The sequence below is a fragment of the Rissa tridactyla genome, chromosome 3, assembly GCF_028500815.1.
Source record: "Rissa tridactyla isolate bRisTri1 chromosome 3, bRisTri1.patW.cur.20221130, whole genome shotgun sequence".
NCBI classification, from domain to species: domain Eukaryota; kingdom Metazoa; phylum Chordata; class Aves; order Charadriiformes; family Laridae; genus Rissa; species Rissa tridactyla.
In genome coordinates, this window is record NC_071468.1 from 76,427,945 (window position 1) to 76,455,222 (window position 27,278).

A 27,278-nucleotide genomic window follows, 5' to 3' on the forward strand; every position below is an offset into this window, starting at 1 on the left:
CTCTGGGATTAATATTTAATTGCTTCTGTAGAACATTGCTCACATATCACTTGTTGTGTTTCTTTTACAGCAACAGAATAGTTCCTTTATTTTCTGTTGGGGAACCATGATAATGAACCTGTAGTTAAAGGTTTCTTCAGGGTCCTGTCACTGGGGGGAGAAGGGGTTGTGTGCTCCTAAGGCAGCAGAAGCTCGCTGGTGGGGCCCATTTGATCTCCTTTGGTTCAGGCAAAGGACACAAACACCTGTCTTGTACGAGCAGGTGTAAAGTCTCACTTAAACAATAAACACTTCCTCATTGCTTCTGAGACTGTGTCCAGATTTGCACTTTTTATTTCATTTAGCTTGTAGGTAGCAGCTAGCTTTTTAGAACTCGGGTATTTAGGAACTAGAAGGATTTTGGATATTCCTAGAAAATTAAAAAAAAAAAAAAACCTGTTCTTATAATTTACCCCTGCCCCATGTACATTTCCATAATTTTTACCGGTGATATTGAGAAACTAAATTACAAAATTTTAAGAACTGTATAAACCTTTCCCTTAAGCCAGAAAAATTATTTTAATTGGTTTTTATCCCTCAAAAGCATGAAGTATTTTGGATTATTCTCTCAAGAAAATAAAGGCAGTAGACATGGTGTTAAAATGCAATGAATGAAGTCTAATGAGATCCTGGAAACACAGAGGTGTTTCTCAGGTGGACTTAAGGATCCTGCTTGGGTCCCTCAGCGACGAGCCTTGGCTTCAGTGAAAGAATATACTCCCAGGAAGAGTGGCAAGGAGAAATCGAAGCAGTCTGCGAGAGGAAGGTACTCCGTTACAGTCTCTTTGACTCTTTTAATTCCCCTATGCCATTCTAGGTCAGCAAAATTTCAGCTCTAGCACCGTGGCCTTATGTTATTCTTATGCAAAAAAACCTCTTCCTTTCCGCCAAGTAAAGATAACAGTGGCTAAATGTATACTGTAGGGAAGAATCTGTGGCACAACATGAAGCCCTAACTGCATCCTGGGAACACTTTGGGATAAAGCTTCTAAGCAGAGGACAGATGAAGCTGTAGCAGGCTGTACGGTTGAGGTTCAAGGACTGCAGGTTGAGTTGTGGAAAACTTGTCTGCCTTGCTGTCTGAAGAAAGTGTAATCTCTTCTGCAATGGGATAGGAGACTAAGTTATTACAATACCAAGTGTGTCCATTCTCTGCCTATCAAATGGGAGTTTTGTATTGGTCATTTGGAGTTTTACATGACAGATCATGGAAAAATTACAGAATTTTAGGGAATCCATTTTTCATGAAGAAAAGTTTTAGTAGGCAGATCTTAATAAGCAGCACTAATAAGATGAGAGGCATAACTTGTCCCCTGGGAAACTCCTTCCAATCACTGCCACGGGTGCAGAAAATTACAAGCCTGGGGTTCACAGCCTGAGATGATTCTTACACTGTCTGCAGAACTAGTAAAGACTCGTGATTAATTTAACATATGTAGATTTGGAAAGGTGTGGAGGGGTAGAATTTCTGAGTCACTGAGGACTTCGCACTACAAGTTTATTGAGGACACTTGTATTTGGAAGATGCATTCTTACCTGAATTTCTTGCCAGTAGCAGTGTAGGTAGAAGGGAAACATCTCTTTTCTTGCCTCAATTAGATGTGATTTAGAAGTGATGTTTAGACTAGAAGGGTGATTCCTGCTAGTAATATGACATTACATAATGAATGGATCATACCTGCCTTTCAGGTGGAATAGGCAACTAAGTTTGACTTTGACCTCATAACAAAGGGAATTTGTTGTTAGACTTTGCCTGGCCTGACTAAGGAAGTAGTCCATCAAGAAGGAAATAATTCTTTAGTGTTTTTGTATCGCAAAGATCTTCCTGTCTTTTTTTTCAGGGGAAAAAAGAAAAAAGCATGAACTGTAAAAAATTATTTGTCACTTCACTGGCATCTGAATCAGGTAAAGGTTTAAAGAGAGAGAATGAAATAGTCTTTTGGTAGGCAAAGAAGAAAAGATTTATGTACTCAGAGCAATGAATTCCATCAGTACTATGGAGGTATTTTTACCTTGTTAGGATTAGTCAGTTTAACTTTAGACATAATCTGAATTTAAAATATGATTAAACTTATAGCAGTATTTTGTCTCCTTTCTTTACAGGTTTGCTGGTCCTCTGATACATTTCAGAATGCCGCTGGTAAAAAGGAACATAGACCCCAGGCACCTGTGCCACACGGCTCTGCCTCGAGGTATCAAGAATGAATTGGAATGTGTCACCAATATCTCCTTGGCAAATATAATCAGACAACTGAGTAGCCTAAGTAAGTACCTTGTCCTAGTAATTGTATTTAGAACTAATATACTTTACAGTCACAGTTTCTGTGGTTGAAGTAGGAACACCTTTTCAAATTCTCAGTAGAAAATTGTGGCTGAGCCTTGAATGTACTCCTTTTGTGCCTAGTGACTAGCCTGGACTTCTGTGAAAGAAAGCTAGGAGTCCTTCCAGCAGCACATCTTAAAACTGTTCAGACATATATTTCTGTTACTAGTGGAACATGACAGAAAAACATAGCTGGTAGTTAATGAAGTCAGTAATTGCTAACCTTAGAGCAGTTCTTGAGTAGGGAATATGACATAATGAGGAATATATCACTGGTTGCTTAATTCTCTTAACTTAAACCCTTGATCATGTTGTGGTCATTCAGGAAAAAAAAAAAGTAGTTGCCTTTTAAAATAATAAACCCAGAAATGTAATTATTACACAGTATTTCAAACAGCTGAAGATCTTTCTTCCTCCTTCTCCCTTCTGTCAACAGTTTTTCCCTTGGTGCATTTGAGAAGAGTGACTACTTCTCAAGCTCTTGAACTCTGAAGATTTTCTGAAAAGGCTGGTTTATGGGTTGTTTTTTCTTTAAGTTACAGCAACTTTAAAAAGTTGTCAGATGAACCAGCATGATGGCATTTTAAATTTCCAATACTACAGGTGCTTTTTAACTACTAGGACATTAGTAAGACTACCAACACAGTAAATATTAAAATGTGCGTGTATATGCATCTTCAGTGTGAAAAACAATTTCAGCTCCGTCAGTATCTTAGGGTCGTAGGTGATGTAGCCTAATTTGTCAGTTAGATTAATTTGGTTATTGGTTTGATGGTATACTGTATGGTGACTCTGTTTTGGCAGGCTTTCAAAGCTGTTAGGGTGCCATTAGATTGAAGACTCTAACTGGGGACAGTGAATTATGCAATCGAGACAGGAAGGCTTACACCATATAAATATGAACATTATTAATATAGCTGCTGCAACAGCAAGGAAAATAACTATTTAAATTCTTTTCAGTGAATCAAGAGCATATCAGATTAGGTGCAGTATATGGTCACCATCTGTGGTCTTGCTTTGTTCTGCCAAAAGCCCTTCCAGTCTTAGCTGCTCGTGTACTAGCCTTCCCTTCCAAGTCACTCTTACTAATACTGTGTTCGTTTATTTTAGTTTGCTTGTTTTAAAAATTCTTATATGATTATATACTCCATATAGGGTAATTTCCTTTCGTAGGTGGCATACCAAATTTACATTTGATATTTTCGTTTGTAAGTTTCATTTGACCTTAAAAAAAACCCACAAAGCACGTGTTTTTTCCATTTGAAAGAACACCAACTTCTAACTCAACATCATGGTTTCAGTGCTTACCTATTGAGATTCAGCTGCCTTTGCTATGTTTTTTTGCTATTACAGAGCTTGTGCCAGACACTGTGTGCACAACTGCTGAGGAGGAGGTCAGGATGAAGCAATACCAGAACAGAAAGAACTCAATTAAGAGAGAAAAAACAGTATTGAAGAATATCTATTGAATCCTCCCACATTTGTTACATGGCTTGCCTAGTGTATAGCACACTTAGAGAGATACTTTCAAAGGAATGTAACAGTAATTATGTAAACTTTTCTGTAAAAGGAATGTGGTTCCACTTGAAGCGTGCATACATAGAGATGAGCCCTAAATTGGCTGGTTTCGCTTGGCAGAAGTTTCTGTCATGAACTTGTGACTCTCTAGTGGTCAAAAAGGCATGCAACGTTGGAAATGACAAGGAAGGTAAAAGAGGAGGGAAAATGTATTAATTTACTTTGCAACAGCAAGCCCAGAGTAGGTCATTCAGGATTTTTTATAAGTTAAACACTGATGAGCAGGACCTGTTACATCAGTGTTTTGTTCTTCCCTCCAAATAGCACCATGGTGTTTGTAGGTTTTCTACGGGCAGTGTTTATACCAACTGAAGAAAGTTTTTGGTTTATACTGTATGTGTTTTCAAGAAAAAAATACATTATTCCTACAGTTAAATAGAATATGTTTTGCAACATAATCCCTATTTCTCAGCCATGTTAAGGATGCTCTATAAAAATGGAGATTGTGTTACAAAGGTATGAGTACCTGTGAAAGTATTTTGTTCCAGAATATATATATATATATGTATTTAATTATATTTTTTTTAGCTTTTCTGCCTGTTTGTGCTAGTAGCAATACAAATTCAAAAAGATTTGGGAGTTCTGGCATAGGAATTTTGTCCCTAATGCTTAAACCCAAATAACCAGTCTTCACTCGGTGTGTCACTGTTAGTGGTGTACAGCGAGGCCTGCTGACACGCAGATAAATGTTAGTAGTTGCCTGTGAGTCACAGCCAGTGGGCATGGTTTCGCAGCAGTCCCCTGGCAACCAGCTTCTCTGCAGTCCTTCTCTTTTTTATTTTCTGTGTATAATGTGTATGTTTGAGAATCATCCTTAAATTGTAGATGAAACAGGGCTTCTCTCTCAGAGCAGAAACTGAGTGCTCTGGTAGGGTTTCATTTCCTTTAAACTAAAGCTGCTTTTGCTTTTGACGGTAAAGTTACACAAATTTAAATGAATGGTCTTTGACCTGATTAGCACTTAGTCATTTCTGCCTCTAAGATTTTTCAGTTACTGGCCCTCAAACAGAGAGGATTAATCTCCTGCCATTATGACTCTCAAGACCAACCATTCTTAACCTTTCTTCTGATATGATATGGACAAAGAGCACTGTGATGGAATTAGAACCTCCAGTACTTTAAATGATACCAAAAAACATAATTTAGAAATGTTTTTAGAAAAGCTAAGTGTAGAGTTTTGTCATGTGTGTCGTTAGATCTCCATTCTTGGAGATATTAATAACTTGACTGGGTTAGTCAAGCAAGTGGATCTAATTGGATCTGCTTTGAGCAGGGTGTTGATGACTTCTGGATGTTGATGACTAGATGGTGTTGATGACTAGATGACTTCTGGAGGTCTTTTCAACATGTACAGCACTGTTTCTATGATCTTGGACACTGTCTAAGTAGGATATGCCTGCAGAAATAATACCTATTAAATAACAGGAATGCTTTTCCTGCATTTTAATATAAAATGAAAAGAGCTTTACATCAGTATGTCAGCAATAGCTGCTATGTGTCTCCATACAAATTCTCAGTCCTTTCATAGTTTATTTGATGTGTTGCTTTTAATTGTTCAGTTTGAGAAATTTTTTGACCTTTAAAAGAAGTAGAGATGAAAGGACAAAATATTTATTTCTGCTTTGAGTGATAGTCCTTGCCTTTCTCCCTGGAGCATGAAAACACATCAGTCTGTCTTGATGCAACACAGAAAATTGCCAGTAAGTAATTTCCACCCCCGACCCCCCCGCCTCCTATTCCCAGTCTTCTCTAACTTCATAAAAGGATCTGTCTTCGGACAGCTTTTCTTAGCACTGTGGCAACAGAAACTCTCTGGACAACAGCAACACTTGTTTTAGTTTTCTAGACATTCTTCCCTGTATTTCTTGCTTTCTGCCTGTATCTGCTTTGGAGAAGTGCTTACCTTTTTTTTTCACCGATATTGCAGATACATTAGTACTCCAGTACTGCCTGTGTTTGGTATATGTTGGTGAATGTCAGACTATAGCATTCCAGCATAGATGAAACATAACTGATAGCACTGTGCAGCTGTGCCATTGTTGGAAGATGGATAATAGTTCTCTTGTGTGCATGTAACCTCCTCGTTTTGTTCACAGCTATTGACCAATCTTGCTTTTCCTTTTGTGCAGCTGTTCCCTGTACACAGAATCTCAGTATCACATAAGAAACCTAGCTGATGGGGTTTGTTCTTGGCCCTGGTCTCTGACACCTCCATCTGTGGAGGAGAACATTTCTCCTTTTGAGTATGTTCCTTTAATGAATATTTATATTGCAGGCATTCAGACCAGAACTGTTATTCAGTCATAGCAAGATGTCATTTCCCTTTTTTTTTTTTCTTCTACCTCTGTATATAGGAAGAGAATGCTGCATAACTCTTGTTTGCTAAGCCGGAGTGCAAATTTGTGAAAATTTGCAATTTTCAATTAACATGGAATCTTCAGTAGCCTTTCCCCTCTTTCTATCTTTTCTTTGTATTATTTCCTATTTTTACCATGCTGTTCTAGTTCGTTATTTCTTTTCCTCACCCCTTATTTGTTGGTTTTCAGGACTAAAATCCTGACTTTGGAGCATATTATTTCTCCCCGTTTTTTTTTTTTTTCCCCTTCTCACACACTTTTAACTTTTCCTCCTTATTTTTTGCTTACCACACGATCTCCTAGAGGGTTTTAAACACTGCTTATCTTGTGAGGGACATTTTCTCACCTTAGGAAAACCTTCAGTTTGCCATGGCTTAAGGTGTTAACATTCAATAAGTGGGAAATGTTTCATCTGAAATACTTACCAGCAAGGTGTCTGGACTGCAACTAATCTTTGGAACGAGGCCTCTTCAGACCAGCCTTTTCTCTTCATCTTGTCTCTACAACATCTTCAGGACAAGGTGAGGCCCCTGCATGTTGCATGATCTGAGGTATGTCTCTGCAGATCTGCAGCTAGAGCTTCAGTCAATATTCCAGAACCAGCAGAATCCCTGTGACAAGTCCTGCCCTGGGAATTCTCCTCCTCGCTGTGTTCACAAGCACATTCAGTATCCTCTGTGAATTTTCTTCATTAGTCACCTCTCTCTCTTCGTTATTACTGTGATAGCCAGGGAGTACTAGAAAAGTGTTCTTATGCACATAGGGTAAGGGAGCGGATGGACTTGAAAACCAAAGGCTTACTCAGCTTTTCAGAGACCCCCATCCTCTCAAAGTCTTCTGTCCGATTTCTTGATGTTGTCTCCCCAGCAGTGGCAGTATTGGTGATGTGATGTTGTTTCGCGTCCACCTCAAATGATAATGAGGTGATGAGCAAATGGTCGGTAATCTCTCATTGAAAAACTACCATGTGTTAGCAGAATAAAGTCCTACCTGTTACTAATTCCTTGCCTATGTAGTGCTGTGATTTCAGGTGACACTATCAAAGGAAAGGAAGAGCAAGGCTTCCCTGTGAAATGATCTTTAGGACTGGTGCCTTCAACATCAGGTTCATCTCTCAGCAGTCTCACAGATTTCTGAATATCTAATGGATAATTTCAGCCAGTTTACTTGGTGGTGTCCTCAGTAGGAGACAAGAAATTATATCTCAGACCACCGTGACTGAATATTTTTGAAGGCTGACTTTTTCTTCTTGGATGTCAACAAGAAGCATCAGACCTGCTCCAGAGATGGCCTTTAACAGAGTTTATTTGATAACTTCTGATACCCTGGTCAGGTTGGCTGATAAATGCCTGGTTCAATTTTGTTGGCTAAAGGAACCAAGTTGCCTCTTCAGTACTCTGATATTTCTGTTACAATCCTTAAATCCAGTCCTTGTGGACTGCCCTTACACCTTCATAATGATAGGTTCCTAATTAGCATCTCTGAACTATATTTAGTACATCATTTTTCAGAGCTTGCTCAACCATAGCCACTAAAGTTCTCAAGGATCTACCAAGATCTACCAGGGGTCTTATCTCCAAGCCTGAGGAGACAGTTCAGTCTCCTAGCTTTTAGTCCATATCCTAGCCACTGACTTCTGAGATTGAAATGATCCTGATGAGAAACAAGTCTAAGGTTTCAAGTGAAACTCAGATATACCTCGATTTTTGCTAAAACATTCAATTAAGTAAAATTAATGTAGTGAAGATCTGAAGCTGAATCAACAGGCAACGGATATGTTAAATTATGTGTTAGAATTAACAGAGGAAGAAAAATGTATTAATAGACTTGGAATAACTTTCTTGGTTTGCTTTATAAAGATACGCTGGTGTTACATTGTTAGTGGCTTATGTGGTAACTAATTATCCTGAAAGAATATTTTCTAATATATATGCTATATTGTGTAGGAAGGAACTATTCAGTAGTGAATAATGTAATTTTGCATAGTGTAAGTATATTGGGAAGGGATTGTGCAGTAGGACGTAAGACAGGTTTTACAGCTGCTTTTGTACATATTTTTATTTTTTAGAAAAGGTACTGGGCAAAAACATGGTTTAGTGTGTGAATGGGATTGAAATAATAGAAATCAAGGAACGATAGCGTATAGGTGGGTAACAGACTGAATTCTTAGCTTATTCTTTCTGATATTGTATCCATTTCTACATCTTTTTTAAAAATCAAATTGCCAAATCTGTATTTTTAAACTGTAATAATATTATGAGGTTTGTATCTTTCAATATATGAACATATTTACTATTTTAATATTAGAATAACATTTAATAATATTAAATTTAATGATAGAACACTTCATTAAACATTGCATGTAATAATGCAATATTTAATGTATTAATAATTTAATTCCAATGATAAGTATGTTGGATTAGATTTTGGTTGTGTACATGTTAATGCTGCCCTCCCTCCTCCCCTCTTCCCACTGAGCTCCAGAAATTTGACAGATTGGTTCAGGCTAAATTAATGAAGATTAATACTTTTGGCAACATTGAACAACTGCCTCATTTTGATTGTCCTGCTCGAGGCGTCTTACATTGGCCTGAGATTTACCCCAGTCATCCTCTTGAATTTCAAAAAAATATTGTTGTTTTACGGCATTGAGCACTTTAGGTGCTTAATTTATTTATCCAGATAGCTACTTAAAATTTAGAGCATAGTTCCTAGAGGTGGCTGATGCCATAGCTGATCTGCAGGATGCTGTTTCAGGTTTAGATGCAGTTGAAGGGTTTGGAACTCTTTCTTTGAAAATGCAAAAGGATAGTAAAGAAGTGGCTTCTTCCACCAGTCCTGCTTTAGGACCCGTGTCCCATTCCTCGTCTGAGAGCCTGTAATTAAATTTGAAGGTAACGGATCTAGTATTGTAAAATGATTAATTTAAATGCCCTTTCCTTCAGGTTTACTGACAGATACAGCCTAGAGAATGCTGTAGTTCAGGTGAATTTGAGGAGTGGAGTTTTGAGGGAACTGCTAATTTATCCTGCAGCATGTTAGTGTGGTTCTAGGAATTTGTATAACACAATGTATGAGACATCTCTTTGCCACACTTTGTTTAATTAGCCTGAAACAAGATTCAGAACTTTACATGGTGACTGTAGTTGACTTCAGTTTGTCTGATACATACCCAGTCCCCCAGAACAAGGCAAAAGTAGCATTTCTTTTACCTTGGTATCCCTTCATATTAGTGTATTGGATAGTTAGAAATTATTCATTTGTGCACAGAAGCCAATGCTGGACAAATGTTTAAGACATTATGGGAGAAGATTAGAAGATAATACAAATTAACAGAAACAAATGGTGAAAGAGAACTGTAAGACTGATTTGTAGGTTTTTTACAGCTTTTATAAGCCATTGTACACTTACTGCCATGGTAACGAACAGGAGTGGATGATACATGTTTTGGTGGTTTTAATTAAAAAAAAAATAAATGGTGAAGGCAGTGAGTAGTATTTTTTTTTTGTTCTGTTTTCGGCTAGTAACTACTAGCTAGTATTCTGTTTTCAGCTCACAGATCTGTTTTAAGTGTCAGGAAAATAATTGTTCAAAAAAGGCTATCAAAACACACACACATGCTTGTTGGGGAGGAAGGATATCATGTTGCTTTCAGGGCATTTTATTTGGCTGTCACAACAAAGGACACCGAGTGACACCAGAGGGAGCTGCATTCCTGTATCCCTTTCTTAGTGAAGAGTTAATAATGAACAGAGACCTTTGAGACAAGAGGAAAACGTTGTGAAAATAATAATAAGGTGAATAATACATTCCTTAATTAAAAATAAGTAATAATTATGCTCTTATTTAAACGAAGAAAACTTGTACTCTGTTAATAAAACTAAATGCAGGTGTGATGGACTGAGAAGAGCAGCTAGTGATATTGGAGGGAATATGACTTGTCTTTTGAAAATGACAAATTTTGTTATATTTCTAGTCAATTAAGCAAGTTTTGCAAACACAGTAAAATAAGCTTTTCACAGATGCTGAAATAACTTACTTGCAGAAGTTTATATTGTCGTTTAATTTAATAGACAAACAAGATCACTGATCTTTCTAATCTGGTATTATGTGTCCAGCTGTGACCAAGATCCTAAGGCGTTACTATTTTAATTGTCAGAGTCATCTGTCATTCTCTTTATTGTGCTCCATGAAGCAAGAGTAGAGTTTTTCATCAAGCAGTCCCATAATGATGTAAATTTTCTGAAGTATTAATAGTACTCTGGAATATTCATTCTATGTAATGGAAGTAATTTTGACTCCTTACTCTTCTAACATATTACCTATAAATTAAGTGTAATGAAATCAGTAATGTAATTTTTTCTTATAAGATTTTTGTTACTTATTTGAATTGTTATGACTCTTTGTTCAGTGTTATCACTTGTAGTTGTATTTTTTGTAGCCATTCAAAATTGAAGATATATTCATATGGAATACACGCAGAGACAGCAACGTGAACAAATGCTGGATTATAAACGTTGCATACGTATATACCTTCACACATAGTATTCTTTTGAAGGGAAGTTGTACATTTCACTAAAAGCAGACGTTTTGCTTTGCTTGAAAAAGCATTTAGTTAAATATACTTCAAGCTAAATAAAAAGACTGCCAACAGGCATGTAGGTAGAGACATTGTGGTTGGCATACCACTTCAAACGCCACAGGTTGCTTTTAATGTATTTCCCATTTGAGAATTAGTGTTCGTAAGCACAGGCAAATTATTCCATGCAATATGTTTGTGGCTGTATGCAACATAATGAAAAGATTTTTGAGACAGATTATTTGCAATTGGAGCTCATTAATGAGGTAGCTAAATTGTAAGCCTGATAAAACGATGTAGATAAAACAAACCGTAGCCTTAAAAAACACCTATAAAAGGGAAGTTGTTGGATTTTAAAGCCCTGCAGTTTACTTTTTATTCTATATATGAAATTTTACACTTGATTTTAATTTTAATTTGCATGTCTGAATATTATGTGAGCTGTCTAATTAAATTGAATAATATATTTGAATATATATTTTAATGTATTATCTGAAAGACATTAAAATGGTAGTAAATGCGTATTAAAAGTTTAGTAATCTTGCTCTTAGTGGATCACATTTTTAAGTAGTTTCTCTTGCTTCAGATACAGGTTAAAGAACGTAAACTTTACATATTAGAAAGTCTTATGTTAGGTGAGTTGCCAGCTAAGTAGACTTTACTAACTTTCCATCTATATTTTACTGTGGCCTGGTACTTAAGGATTCTAAGAATGGCTGCATCTTTGATCTTCTTCTCACTGTGGCTAATAGAAGATGCTCCAAGAATAAGAGCAAGGCAAGCATGTACGATACTCCTACTGATCTCCCAGCCTCGAACTCTCCAGCTTGGAAGCCTCTTCAGCCAGCTGGGGCTTCTGTGTATCTATTAATGCTCAGTGTGTTTCTTTTCCATGACTTAGTATTGTAGGCAAGCTTAAATCTCTTTAGCATGGGTCCCAGTACAGAAATATGTGAAAACTCACCTTTCTTAACTGTGAAGACGAGTTATTTACTGCTATCCTCTGTTTTGTACCTTCCGAGGAATTATTTATCTGTGCTATGTCTTTTCTTTTTTTATGACCTAGCTGTTAAGTATTTGTCAAAAGCCTTGATTAAAGCCTTTCAAAACTCTCTTGGAAATCTTAACTAGATGATAGCTTTCCATCTATGTGCTTATAAACACTTCAGGGATGCATTGGGTTTGTGTGGCAAGGTTTTGGTAGTGGGGGGGCTGCAGGAGTGGCTTCTGTGAGAAGCTGCTAGAAGCTTCCCCCATGTCCAACAGAGCCAATGCCAAGACAGACCCACCACTGACCAAGGCTGAGCCCATCAGCAACCGTGGTAGTGCCTCTGGGATAACATGTTTAAGAAGGGGAGGGAAACTGCTGCACAACAGCAGACAGAGAAGTGAGAATATAGGAGAGAAACCACTGGCCTTGGTGTCTGCAGGGTTAAGAAGGAGTGGGAGGGGATGCTTCAGGCACCGGAGTGGAGATTCCCCTGCACCTCATGGTGAAGACCATGGTGAGGCAGGTTGTCTTCCTGCAGCCCATGGAGGATAATGGTGGAGCAGATATCCACCTACAGCCCATGGAGGATCCCACACCAGAGCGGGTGGATGTGCCTAAAGGAGGCTATGATCCCATGGGAAGCCTGCACTGGAGCGGGCTCTCCTGGCAGGACCTGTGGACCCGTGGAGAGAGGAGCCCAGGCTGGAGCAAGTTTGCAGGCAGAACTTGTGACCCTGTGAAGGAACCACGCTGAAGCACTTCGTGAAAAACTGCAGCCTGTGGGAAGGACTCACGCTGGAGAAGTTTGTGGAGGACTGTCTCCCGTGGGAGTGTCTCTGCACTGGAGCAGGGGAAGAGTGTGAGAAGGAAGGAGTGGCAGAGACACAGTGTGTGATGAACTGACCACAACCCCATTCCCCGACCTCCTGCCCTGCTCAGGGGAAGAAGGTAGAGAAACTGGGAGTGAAGTTGAGCGCAGGAAGAAGGGGGGCTTGGGGGGAAAAGTGTTTTAAGATTTGGTTTTATTTCTCATTACCCTACTCTGACTTGATTGGCAATAGATTAGATGAATTGCCCCAACTTGAGTCTGGTTTTCACCTGTGATGGTAATTAGTGAGTGATCTCCCTGTCCTTATATCGACCCCCAGGCCTTTCACCATATTTTTTCTCCCCCTGTCCAGCTAGGAAGGGGAGTGATAGAGCAGCTCGGTGGGCACCTGGCTCCCAGCCAGGGTCAACCCACCACAAGAGATTTCACTTTACAAAAGCCGTGTTGTCTCTTCTCCAACAGGTCATCCAGGTGTCTGCTTATACAGTTCTTCATAATGATTTATATTAAGTTGTCTGGATGTCAGGCTTACAGGCCTGTAGCACTCATATGTTCCGTGAAAAAATTTTTCAACCTTACTGCTGTGCTTGCCACCTTTCAGCGTGTATTAAGGAGTTTTACAATTTGTTACTAATATTTTATTGGTCATTTTTTTTATTTAGTTTTGTAATTTCTATATAGTTACTTCAGTTTCTTTGAGCCTTCCACAAAGCAGAGTTGTGGGATGAGGATCTCTCCAGTTCCTTTCACCGAACACCAGTGGAAAGTGTTCGTTTAGCTCGTCTGCAGTGATCTTATCTTTTCTGAGTACTCCTCTATACCTTCATTACCAGTTGGCTCTACAGACTCCCTGGCAGGCTTTCTTGCTCCTCACATCTTGGAAGAAATATTTATTATTAGTTTGGTAGTTGTTCCTCAAGCTAGTCTTTGGGGTTTACGTTTAATATGCCAGAATTTATGACCCTTTCTATTTTCTTCATCTGTATATTTCTTCTAATATCCCCTTTTATAGTCTGTTGTTTATAGTCATGCTGGTTTTCTATTGCCGTTACCTACGTCTTAATAAATGGTATGTGCTGGCCTTGTGCTAACCGCGTGGTATCTTTAAGTAGTTTCCACACTACCTGTAGGGATTTAATTTCTGTCCTTTTCATGTCTTTATTTAAAAGTGTCCTCATTTTTATGTATACTTCCAGATTTATTATGCACCAGAAGCAAAGTTTTCATAACTATCCTTTCCTTTTGTACCTGTCAGAACTTGCGCGCAAACCAGGTAGTTAGAAATTTGTGAGATTTATACTTCCAAAACCAAAGTCAGTGCACAAATAGCACAGAAACTACATATGCACAATATGGTAGACAGTTTTAAAAAGCTATCCTGTGATATTTCAGAAATGTGGCTGCAAATTTTGCTAGGCAATGTAGTAGGTTTTTTCAATGGCGTTGGCAGACTACTCAAGTTGAGTCCAGGATGCATTAGAAGCACTATGCGGAGTACTCCCTCTGTAGAAGATAAACTCATTACTGATCCTTTTCTCGTGATACCCAAATCTCCTTCTCTTTTGAGGTAAATGTGTGATGCCCACTGAAGCGAACAAAGGACATTCTTATTTTATTTCAGTATAAATTAGTCAGTTACTAGAATTTTGATTCTTCAAAGTAGGATTATTTTTTATAGTATTATATTATATTATATTATATTATATTATATTATATTATATTATTATTTTAGTGTGTGTTTTTTAATAGGTTCATTCTAACTAACCTAGATGTAAATATCTGATCTTCTGCTTTTGACAGGTCCTCTAAACAGTAGAAGTGGAAACTGTGCTTCATTTTGAGAAATGTTGAGATAAATTTCACTTGGAAAGATTAATTATTGCTCATACAGGAGCAACTTAAGATGCTGGAAATCATCCTTCTGTACATACCCAAGAAACTAAACAGTCTAGTTCCTTGCATATCAGCATAGTTAAATAAATTTATACTACCTGAATATCTGTCCTGTAATGTATTAAATAATTTAATTTCTGATAAATAAATTATACATTAAATATTTACTTTTCTGAAGCGTTCTTAATGAGCTCAGTAAGTACATGTTGTTACAAATGATACTCACACATCTTAGGTTTACTTCCTTGAACAAAATAATTAGAAATCTTTTTCAAGGCAAACTTATTTGACTGTCTTGTGATATGCTTGATTATTCTTTTTTTCCTATTTCAGGTAAATATGCTGAAGATATATTTGGTGAACTTTTTAATGAAGCACACAGTTTCTCATTTAGAGTCAACTCCTTACAAGAACGTGTAGATCGCTTATCTGTCAGTGTTACACAACTTGATCCAAAGGAAGAGGAATGTAAGTTAACCCCTGCACTGAAGATTTCTTATTTTGTCACCCAGACACTATTGATACATGAGATTGAAATAATAATAGTTTAAATTATATTTATAAGAACACAGAGCAAGGCATCATGAGGGAGAGGTCCATTTCTATTTCTGCTACAAGTTTCTTTGATAGTCTTGAGCAGCTTTCTGAGCTCAACATTTTCATGGTAACTGAGCAGTAATGTTGCCGATGAATTTACATAAAAACTGCTACAGGAATATGTGTCACTTCACTAGTATTATGTATTAGTGTTAATACTATGTAATACTATGTGAATGCTTAGAGATAAGTCTTTGCTTTTTTTTTTAACCTTCCTACTAATTCCCATGGGACATACCATTTGTCCAAATAAGGTTTTTGCATTTGACTTGTTACCATTTTACATTCTCTATGAAGTTATAGTTGTATAGCTCCATTTATTAATGCTATGTATCCCCTTGGATTCTTCCTAAATAGCTGTAAGTACTATAAATATTGGTTAGCACTGAGAAGAAGAGTACTTCCAAAAGTCAATAGGGTATGCCGCATGCCTGTTAGACAGAATTTGTTTGGGATTTAAATGATGCATAGGTTTTGTGACTACTATAGGAGCAATGACCACCTAATATGTAAATGCCATGAAGCTTTTTTGCCTTCCTGGATATCTGTTGGTTACAGGTGAAACTGAAAGGTCTTGTAACCCCAAACGGGTTTAGGGTGTTCTAGAGTATATAGCTAAGACCTAGAAAGTAGAGCAACATCCTGTCATGAAAAATAACTTCAGATTGCTTGTATGATCCAATTTTAAAGTATAGAAATCTGTTTCAATTTCAAATGTCTGGGTATAATAGTTGTGCGTCATTCAGGAAAAATGAAGTGTCAGACCAGGAGCATGGTCTTCAGGCTATATTTAGTTACTGTTGTCGAAATTTCACTAATAGCAAAATTAAGCTATGGAAGTTTTGATTCTGTACTTGGTGTGACATTAATTTTAGAGCAGGTTTCAAAAGACAGCTGTTCACAGCTAGTAGCAGATTTTCCACGAAATCGTGAATTCTTGCATTAATGGGATTTTCCAAGATTCTTGACAGTAGCAGAAATCATACATTTACACCTCTTTTTCCAATAAAATACCATGTTTACTATGATTGGATAGTGACAAAAATCCTTTCCGTGTACCATAACAAATTGTCAGCAATTGTAATCTTTTAAGAGCTGTAATACTCCACAGTGTTAACGTCATTTCTGTGTTTACCCTTGACAGCCTAGTTTTTTGGTTTAAATCAGAGTGGGGTATATGTTGATAAGGCATATCTAATATGGCTACTATTCACATGTAGGAAAATGGAGAGACCATTTTAACTCATTGAGTCATCTAAGGATGTTACAGGATAGCAAGATGCAAATTGTACTTTGCTGTGTAAATGGCCTTTGAGAAGTTTGGCTGTAGCTTTCAGTACTAAATATCCATAACTATTTGATGTTAGAGAACTGCTAGAAATATTTCTAAATAGTATGTAGTCCCGAATGCACCAGAACAATAACTTTTCACAGTACTGTGTATACTATAGCACTTGCTAAACTGTATAGCTAAAGAAAGGGACAGACACTGCAATTAAAGAAAACAGGGCTGAAAAGAGGTCTTCTTGCTCAAGTCCGGAGTGGCTAAATGGGATTCGAATCTGATATCCTGGATTTGTCTCTCAACACCATGGAACAACCGAGACTGCCAGTACTTCAGAGGAACCCATGCAGTCCTCAATCAGGAGCTGTTAAATGACTATTTTTATTAACCTAAGACTATCCAGCCCTTGAGCCATATACAGTGTTCCTTGTTCACAAACGTCTGCCCAGAATGAGTCACCAGATGAGGACAAAGGAGATGAGAGGAAATTCAATATTATATTTCCTTAAAAGTTAGGGATCTGGAAACCGTTTCTCCTTCAGTATCCTGTTTTGGGCTCAAAATTTAGAAATTCATCACAAATAGTTTTGTGTTAGTCCTGATCTGGGCTAAAATAGCTGGAGGGTGGGGAAAACATTTGGATTTACCTTTCTTGCCTTTCTTAACCCTCTGTGCAAGAATTAAGCAAATTTCAGTACTTCTGCTCAGCTAACAGCATGTCTAAAATGGCCTCTACTTGTAAAATGAGTCTCATTTGCTAGTTCTTTGCCAGCAGGCAGTAATGGAAGATTTAATGTCTTCCTTTGGGCCCATGCTATTACACAAGAGGAAGAAATTAAGATTCATTTAAAGCTAAGTGGCATGAACAAAAACAGCCTGAGTGAAGATTCATTGAACGAGGTACAGATACCTGACAAGGTGTTTCTGGTAGAAAGTACCAGAGTTGGTACCAGCGTTAAGTTGAAGTAATAAAAAGTTGTGATTTTTTTTTTCATAGTCTGTGTGTTTTCTCATTTTGAATTATTACAATATCACTGTGAAAGAATAAAACCAAATGAAACCAAGGTTAGGATTGTATCCCGAAGGAACTAACTCCTGATGCACAATCTTTCTGTCACAAGAATTGCTAAGAACTTGATTTGCTTTGAATTATTACACTGTTCTCAAATTCTTGATTTCACAGAATAGTCATTTTAGCTTTTATGTTCTTTTTTGCAATGCTAACACATAGTACAGCTCTGATGTACAGTGTCATGAAGTATTAGAAAATAGTTGTGTATCGCTCAGAAATAAATGGTATCATGACAGAAGGAGAATTCATAAGCTAAGAGTTTATCTGCATATTTTGGCATTAACTTAGTGGTTCTTTAATATGAACTGCCTAATTCTATTTAAGTTTCAAACTGGAGAGGATTTTAATCTCAAAGGCAATGTATCAAAGTCTTGATTTCTACAGCGTATCTGTTACAACTGTGACAAGCAACTTAAAAATCATAATGGCAGAAGTGCTATGGGTGAGCAGCCTGGAGTACTTCAGGAAAGGAATCCAACAATGTTGTTAATTGTATTTCAAGAAGTTTCTGGCTTTGAATACATGTGCTTGGTTTTTTCTAAGCATTCTAGAAATATTGCCTTGTCATAAAAAGGACAGTAGTTCAGGAGTTTTGCTGGATTAATGCTAAAGAGAAATTTGAGTGTTTGGTGTAGGCCAAAAAGGTGGCATCTGGTGGGGAGAAACCTAAAGAGCTAATTTTGACAGCTAATTTGGTCTGTATACTTCTGAAAATGGGAGACTTGGTCACGTTGCAAATCAGGATACTCAGCCCATTGTGAAGGAAAGGGTAGTAAATTCTATTTTAATGGGCAGCTCACTTATTGTCTGTAGTCTTTGAAGAAGAATTTGGTGACTTGAGTGTAATTGTAATCAAAGTTAAGAACAGGGAGCAGATGAAAGTTGGGTCATGCCTTCCACATGTAATATGTTAATGTGGAGAATAACACTGTTGTCAATTCATTTGTAAGAATTTTTACCCCCTCAAGTCAAATAAGGAAAAAAAGACTGTTAAATTAAGTTGTGTAGCAGGTCACTTTTCCTGGCACATCTCCACTTAATGAAAGTTGGATTTCAATGCGTCTCCATCCCAAAGATCTGTACCGGTGGGCTGAGCTCCAACTGTTCTCCGTGCTGCTTCTTCCAATTTTCTTAGTCCTCATTTCAATTTATGGGTTATTTAGTAAGTAAATCAGTTTTAAATTAGTGCGTCCAGGGCTTAGTAGTTCAATGGTAAAGCCATGATATTGCATAACTTGTATTTTGTATATGAAGAGAGGAATATGGACACAGTATCGTTTGCTAAATAATGTGGTGGTTTTGTTAAGAACTCACCAGCAGATTTGCTGCTTGATGCATCTGGGTGATTTACGTCTTCCCTAATGGGCTGCTCGAGGCTCCCTGGTTCTACAAGCTGTATTTAAAGCAGCTTCTGAGTCCTCTTAACATGATTGTTCTAACATTTACATCTTCTCTTTGTTTACCAGTAGTAGTTAAACTACATACATTCTCTATCCAAACAATGCTTGAGCTGTGTTGGATTTTTTTTTTTTTAAATCAATATTTCAGAAAATTTGAATTTCATGTGTTGGGGACAAGCCCAAAGGAGAGTTCTGTTCTGAAGAAGTCATCCATCCGCTTAGCAACTACTAAACCTGCAGTGACCAGTCAGTGTGTTCTGATGGTGGAGAAACCTAATATGTGTGCGATTCTAGGCATTGTTGAAGGGGATAATCATTAAAAAAAATAAAATACTAGTAGAAATCACAGTTCAAGATTTGCACCATCTTGAGGAGCTGAACCACACAGATCTTTATTTAAAGAGAATCTTCAACCTCCCCAACCCCAATTAACTACCTTTAATTGGAATCTTATGACTAAGTTGTTCATTCGATGTTGTCATTCTTTCTTCCCTGCAATTTTCAAATCACTGGGTAAGATTTTGAACAGAGAAAGGGAATTGTGGGCAGCTGAGTCCATTGATTTGTATATAATTTCTCATAGTCATTCAGCTCTGCAAGGAGTCACAGCTGTGGCTTTCAAGAGTTGATGGTCTTAAAAGTTGTCAGCATGAAATTCTACGGAAAGTGTTGAGAGAGCAAGCTTTTAAAAGGAATATATATTATTTATTTATTTACCACCTTTAGGAGAATGGTATTTTTTGGCCTAGAACCTCTTCATAAATTGTACATTGGAGTGAGTTTAAAATAATTAAAAAAATCTAGTAACAGGTGTTTTTCTTCCACTGAGGTAAAATAAAATGTAAAAGTAGGTACTTTCTGTCAGTATGCTGATGTGCTCCATACCTGACTTTTACTACAAATTGGGGATTGCAATTTAATGAGAGGTTTAATAGGAGGTAAAATGTTATTATGTGTATATATTACTGATAGGTTCTTTTATTTAATGTGTAGTTCAGCCCAGAAGAAACCCAGTTATTGTATCCTACTAGAGTGCAATTTAAATACCTTTTTTCCCCCCGATTCATTGTTGATTATGAATAAAAATGGACTGACATCTCTTTTTCAAAACCAAATGTACAAAAAGCTGGTAGTTTAGCTTTCAGACAGAGATAGTTTTTAATTATGTAGAAAACATTGTGGTGTACAGAAAGTTAGACTGGCTGATATAATAGGTCTTCTTGTACAATCCAAACAACAGACACAGTAAAGATAAACTGGCATTTATTCAGATTGTTGAATGAATGTTTAACTTAAATTTTGACCATCTCAGCATTTCAGGAAATTATGTAAGACCACATATTTTGTTCATTGCAGTGAACATAAGTGGTATAGCAGATGGACTTTCAGGAAAATGTCTCCATGTGAAATTTAGGATCTTAGGCTACAGGAAGGTTCTGGTGCTAGTTAAGCAACTGGAAGCTTAAATTTATCAGAATCAAGTCAAAACCCTGCAGCACTTCCAGTTCCTCCTTGGAGGAGTGTCTTGTCTCTTCCCACGCTTGAATTCATATGTCCAATTTGTTTGACCTGTCCTCTCTTGCTGTGCCAGTTTGTCAATCAGCCAAAGCTAAGTGGCTGGGTAACCAGCCGGGTTTTCACGCATTCTCCCCCCTTGAGGTGGCAAGCCATGCAGGGCTTCTGTTTCTTAGCCAGCTGGCAAGCTAAACAAATGGCTTTGTAAGCCAAACCATGCACAGCCCAAGATTACAATGTGCTTGCAACACGGGATTTACCTGATCCCTGTCTGTAGGCGAGTTATATCAGTGTCATGATTCTCAGTATTTTGTGTGCCATGTCCTTTTGTTTCCTTAGTAATATTGTCCTAATATAGGCAGTTGCTTTGAATAATGGACATGCTTTTCAGTGAATGCTGGTCATTGGATATCAGCACAGGAGATGCTGTTAGCTGTTTAAAATTCCACAGTGTATATTTTTTATGAAGACCTTTGCTATGTAGCTTAGTTTTAGAGAGAAAGTAATCTATGCTTATTACTGGGGATTGATTGATTACCCTCAGGTGTGTTACCCCCGTACATGTTTACAAAAAGTGGAGATTTAAATAAGAAAATGGAGAGTATGAATTAGACCAGCTGTATTTCCTCACTCAAGAGATTAAGGAATGCTAATAAAGAGTTTATAGAACAATGTACATCTCAATAATATGGTCTTACATGCTCTGTGAGCATTTTAATATTAAAACAAAGAACTCTTTATTTATTGGATTAAATTAATTTATTTAATTGCTTTCAGAATGTACGCAGGTTCAAAGAAAAGTATACTGGTTTTTTTATGGTTGGCATAGTCTCCAATAAGTGACAGATAGTTTAAAGACTTGAAGGATTGATGAGCAACTCTGAACAAGTACATTTGGTGAGATTTGTAAAACGAACAACCAAAAGGAAAAACAGCTGAAGTACAGAAGAATCTAAGACTAGGTTTGTAGATGAGGTAAACCCCAGTTCTTTTAATTGTGAACTTTTGCCAGCAAATAACAAGCTGTACTTCATGACAGGTACAAAATATATATGGTTATTTATGAGTGCAAAAAAACCTGCAGAAATTGAGACTCCTAGCTGACATTCATACATTATAATACTTCTTTCACACACTTAAAAAGGCTTCTGAGCAGCTAATTAAAGGTATTAAAAAAAATAAAAGACACTGTAATGAAATAGAACCTAAGGGTAAAAAGGAGGAAACTTCTCCAAGAGCATACAACCTTGCCAACTGTAATAAACTTCAAAAGCCATACTGAAAATCAAATAAATCCCATCTTTAGCCTCACAAAGGATGTTGCTGATACACATCAGTAAGAAGATAGAACATTCCAGGAATGTTCAAGCCCTCTGGAAAAAAATCCTACCTTCTGCCCTTTTGTAATCGTACAATAGAAATCCAGCTCTGTGTGTGTGTGTGTGTGTATGTATGCAAGTACTTACACTTGTCTGTGTCACAGGAACCAGAGTAAAATGCAGCTTTCAGCTTAAACAGATGGACTCTTTTAAAAAATTGTTGCTGAAGGCCCTAGTGAGGGGGAGGATGCCCTCTCATCTTGAATAAAGGAGCACTACTGTCAACCTGTTTGTATAAAATAAACATAATTTGTTATATATAAAATACATGTGCTGAAAATATCCTCTGCTAGTATGTCTCAAAAACTGTCTATTTTCAGTATTATTTGTGATTTTTTTTAAAAATTAAAAAAAAAAAAAAAAAACAAAAACCCAAGCCTATTATAAACAGGTTGCTGCTTTATTTAGTGAAAGCCTGACACTGGCTGCAAAGTTAGTCGAGACACATCTGGACTTCACAGATGTAGTAACTGAAGATCAGAGAGGGAGAAAAATATGAGACTGAACAGGTACACTGTGTCCAGAATTAAAAGTGCAGGTTTCATCAGTTGCAGTCGCTTTCCCATTAATCTTTTTCTGAATTTTAATGATTGTGAAATAGGAAAAGATATATGAGCTTTAACAGCAGTAAGTCAGTACTATTTCAAATCACTGTTCAATCTATTGTGTTCATCTAGTGTTATTTTCCTTTGAATCTTACATAAAGATAATTGATTATTCCAAACTGTTGTGCTTAAAAACTCAAGGTGTCTCACCTGAATTAAACAGGTAAGTCTCATCTTGATTATACAGTCTGATTAAAAAACAACATTAGACTAGTTTCATGTGTTGGAACATGGTATCACTTGCCATTAAAACTCACTGATAGCAGTAGCATATGATATGTTGATATGCCTGAGCATAAGACAGCTGGTTCCAAGCACAGTCTGCAGTGGATCCACAGCCAAACAACAAAAAATTTCCCCACCAGCACAGACAGAAGAGAGGGGGGCCAGTAATGCAGAAGAACGGAAGCTTGCAACTGCAAGGACCAGCAGGAGGGAGAGACTTCCCCCAAAGCCTGAGGTGCCCTTGCAGAACTGCTTCGCTGCTCTGCAGAGTGATGAGGAAAGACGAGTCACATCAAGAGAGACGCTGGAGCTGAGTAAGGCAGCCCGATCTACTCCCCATATAACAACCAGGGCAACTAAGAAAAAGCAATGGGTGATAGTAGTAGGCAACTCTCTTCTGAAATATATGGACGCACCCATTTGCTCACCTGACACGCTCTCTAGAGAGGTGTGCTGCATACCAGGGGCTCATTATCAGGGATGTCACCAAGAGACTACCAAGCCTCTTACAGTCCACTATTATCTGCTGCTGTTGTTTCACGTGGGCACCAGTGATACTGCCAGGAGCAGTCTGAGGAGTATCAAGAAGGATTACAGAGCCCTGGGAGCGGCAGTAAAGGACTCTGGAGTGCAGGTAGTTTTTTCATCAGTCCTCACAGTCAAAGGGAAGAGGTTTGAAAGGACCAGTCGAATCTGTCGAGTCAACAAAAGATTACAGGACTAGTGCCACAGCCAGGGGTTTGACTACTTAGGCCATGGAACTCGCTTTGAGAAACGAGGTCTATGGGGGGCTGATGGGGTCCATCTGTCAGAGAAGGGGAAGACCATATTTGGTCTAAGGCTTGCCAAGCTCATGAAGAGGGCTTTAAACTAGACTTGCTGGGGGAGAGAAGCCTCAATCCATCCCACTCCTACCAGTTTGATGTCAGTGCCAGCAATAGATGCCCAGAGCCTGGAGAAGGAGCACAGGTCAGCAGGAACTCACAAAGGAATTCCAGCCGCTCTAGCCAGTAAGTCAGCTTCATCAGGGGCCCAACTTCAGTGCCTCTATTCAAACACAGGTAGGATGGGGATCAAACGAGGAGTTAGAGATGTGTGTGTGCCTGCAAGGCTGTGATCTTATTGGCATCCTGGAGACGTGGTGGGATGGCTTCTATGATTGGAGTGCTGGAATGGAAGGATACAGGCTCTTTAGGAAGGACAGGCAGGGGAGAATGAGGAGGGAGTGTCGCATCATTGCATAGATGTCAATGACCAGATGGAGTGCATGGAGCTCTGCCTGGGGATGGATGAGTAGCCAACCGAGAGCTTATGGGGCAGGATTAAAAGGAAGGCAGGGACAGATGACGTGACAGTGGGTGTCTGCTGCAAGCCACCTGACCAGCAAGACCGACTGGATGTGGCCCTCTATAGACAGATAGGAGCAGCCTCATGTTCACAAGCCCTGGTCCTCATGGGGGACTTCAACTGCCCTGCTATCTGTTGGAAGGACAACCCAGCAGGGCATAAGCAATCCAGGAGGTTCCTGGAATGCGTTGGTTGTACCTTCTTTCTCTAAGTGATAGAGGAGCCAACAGGGAGAGGTGCCATGCTGGACCTTGTTCTCACCAACAAGGAGGGGGTGGTGAGGAATGTGAAGCTCGAGGGCAGCCTTGGCTGCAGTGACCACGAAATGGTGGAGTTCAAGATCCTTAGGGCAGTGAGGAGGGAGCCTAGCGAGCTCACTACCCTGGACTTCAGGAGAGCACGCTTTGGCCTCTTCAGGGATCTGCTTGGTAGACTACCATGGGATAAAGCCCTGGAGGGAACAGAGGCCCAGGAAAGCTCCTCCAAATTCAGGATCAATGCATCCCAACAAAGATGAAGTCAGGCAAAAAAACCAGGAGGCCTGCGTGGATGAACAAGGAGCTCTCGGACAGACTTAAACACAAAAAGGAAGCCTACAGAGGGTGGAAGCAGGGACAGGTAGCGTGGGAGGAATACAGAGAAATTGTCCAAGCAGACAGGGATCAGGTTAGAAAAGCTAAAGCCCCGATAGAATTAAATCTGGTCAGGGACATCAAGGGCAACAAGAAAAGCTTCTATAGGTGTATCAGTGATAAAAGGAAGACTAGGGAAAATGTGGGCTCTCTCCGGAAGGAAACGGGAGACCTGGTTACCTGGGATATGGAGAAGGCTGAGGTATTCAATGGCTTTTTTGCCTCAGTCTTCACTGGCAAGTGCTCTAGCCACACTGCCGGAGCCACAGAAGGCAAAGGGAGCGATGGGAGAATGAGGAACTGCCCACTGTAGCGGAAGACCAGGTTTGAGAACATCTAAGGAACCTGAAGGTGCACAAATCCATGGGACCCGATGAGATGCATCTGCGGGTCCTGACGGCACTGGTGGATGGTGTTGCTAAGCCGCTATCCATCATATTTGAGAAGTCGTGGCAGCCTGGTGAAGTTCCCACTCACTGGAAAAGGGGAAACATGACCTTCATTTTTAAAAAGGGAAAAAAGGAAGACTGGGGAACTAGAGGCCAGTAAGTCTCACCTCTGTGTGCGGCAAGATTGTGGAGCATATCCTCCTGGAAACTATACTAAGGGCCATGGAAAATAACGAGGTGATTGGTGACAGCCAACATGGCTTCACTAAAGGCAAATAGTGTCTGACAAATTTGATTGCCTCCTACGACGGCATTATGGCATTGGTGGATAAGGCAAGAGCAACTGACATCATCTGCCTGGATTTGTGCAAAGCATTTGACACTGTCCCGCACAACATCCTTTTCTCTAAATTCGAGAGACACGGATTTGACAGATGGACCACTCAGTGGATAAGGAATTGTCTGGATGGTTGCACTCAACAAGTTGCAGTCAACAGCTTGATGTCCAAGTGGAAACCAGTGATGAGTGTCATTCCTCAGGGGTTGGTATTGGCACCAGTGCTGTTTAACATCTTTGTCAGTGACATGGATGGTGGGATTGAGTGCAACCTCAGCAAGTTTGCTGATGACACCAAGCTGTGTGGTCCAGTCAACATGCTGGCGGGAAGGGATGCCATCCAGAGGAACCTTAACAGGCTTAAGAGGTGGGCCCATGTAAACCTCATGAAGTTGAACAAAGCCAAGTGCAAGGTCCTGCATGTGGGTCAGGGCAATCGCAAGCACAAATACAGCCTGGGCGGAGAATGGATGGAGAGCAGCCCTGAGGAGAAGGACTTGGGGGTGTTGGTTGATGAGAAGCTCAACATGAGCCGACAATGTGCACTCACAGCCCAGAAAGCCAACCATATCCTGGGCTGCATCAAAAGCGTGGCCAGCAAGTCGAGGGAGGTGGTTCTGCCCCTCTACTCCACTCTGGTGAGACCCCACCTGGAGTACTGCGTCCAGCTCTGGAGGCCCCAACATAAGAAGGTCACGAAGATGATCAGAGGGCTGGAGCACCTCTCCTATGAGGACAGGCTGAGGGAGTTGGGTTGTTCAGCCTGGAGAAGAGAAGGCTCTGGGGACACTTTATAGTGGCCTTCCAGTACCTAAAGGGGGCCTACAGGAAGGATGGGGAGGGACTCTATCAGGGAGTGTAGCGATAGGACAGTTTTAAACTGAAAGAGGGTATGTTTAGCTTAGATATTAGGAACAAATTCCTTACTGTGAGAGTGGTGAGGCACTGGAACAGGTTGCCCAGAGAAGCTGTGGATGCCCCATCTCTGGAAGTGTTCAAGGCCAGGCTGGATGGGGTTTTGAACAACCTGGTCTAGTGGGAGGTGTCCCTGTCCATGGCAGGGGGGTTGGAACTGGGTGATCTTTAGGGTCCCTTCCAAACCGAACCATTCAATGACTGTATGATAAGCTTAAGTGATTGCTGGTTTGGCATCTCAGTGGGACCGCTGCCTGCATGCAAGGAATACAAAGTTTGTCTTGCTGATAGTATAAAGGTAAAATGTGTAACTCAAGACAGAGAGTAATTTTTTAGTACCAAAAGGATTGTGAAATGCACTCGGTAAATGTTACTAGGTACTTCTGAACTACAGAATGATATTTTATACCTACAGTAAGCAATTTGTTGAACTGATTTGGGGAGACAGAGTTCTGATATGTGTCGAGGTGAGCAAAAATTTCCTGTGAAGCTAAATAGAGGATAATGTGCAAGAACATTACAAGCATGTTTTTCACATTATCTGACAATATCTTGCCGTAGCAGTAGTGCTAGGTGAATTTATATTTGCTGTAAAATGCAAAAGATACTAGTAGTAATGCTTAATATTTATATTCTAACCAGCATTAAGCAGTTCGAGATTAATACAAATAACCTGTCTTTGGTGTTGTTTTTTTTTTAAATGGCAATATCCCCTTTCAGTGTCACTGCAGGACATCACAATGAGGAAAGCTTTCCGGAGTTCCACAATTCAAGATCAACAGCTGTTTGACCGCAAAACTCTGCCTATTCCTTTGCAAGAAACTTATGACATTTGTGAACAACCTCCTCCACTTAACATTCTCACCCCTTATAGGTCAGTAAAATAAAATTAATCAAAACCAATTTCTAGCTTATTTTATGTAATAGAGATACTATATCTAGGCAGCTTGCTTGTGTTGAGTAGCACTTGAATATTTAAGGAGCCACACTA

General features: G+C 39.1%; 1 protein-coding gene across 2 annotated transcripts in view; it reads left to right on the forward strand.

Moving 5' to 3' along the window:
- WASF1 (WASP family member 1) overlaps positions 1 to 27,278 on the forward strand; it is a 101,373-nt gene that overhangs the window by 66,417 nt on the left and 7,678 nt on the right. For both annotated transcript variants that reach the window (XM_054194854.1, XM_054194855.1), the window contains 3 exons: positions 2,143 to 2,303; positions 14,923 to 15,057; positions 27,008 to 27,161. In XM_054194854.1, the coding sequence (XP_054050829.1) occupies positions 2,171 to 2,303; positions 14,923 to 15,057; positions 27,008 to 27,161 (422 nt within the window). In that variant the 5' untranslated portion in view covers positions 2,143 to 2,170. The remainder of the gene's footprint in view (positions 1 to 2,142; positions 2,304 to 14,922; positions 15,058 to 27,007; positions 27,162 to 27,278) is intronic.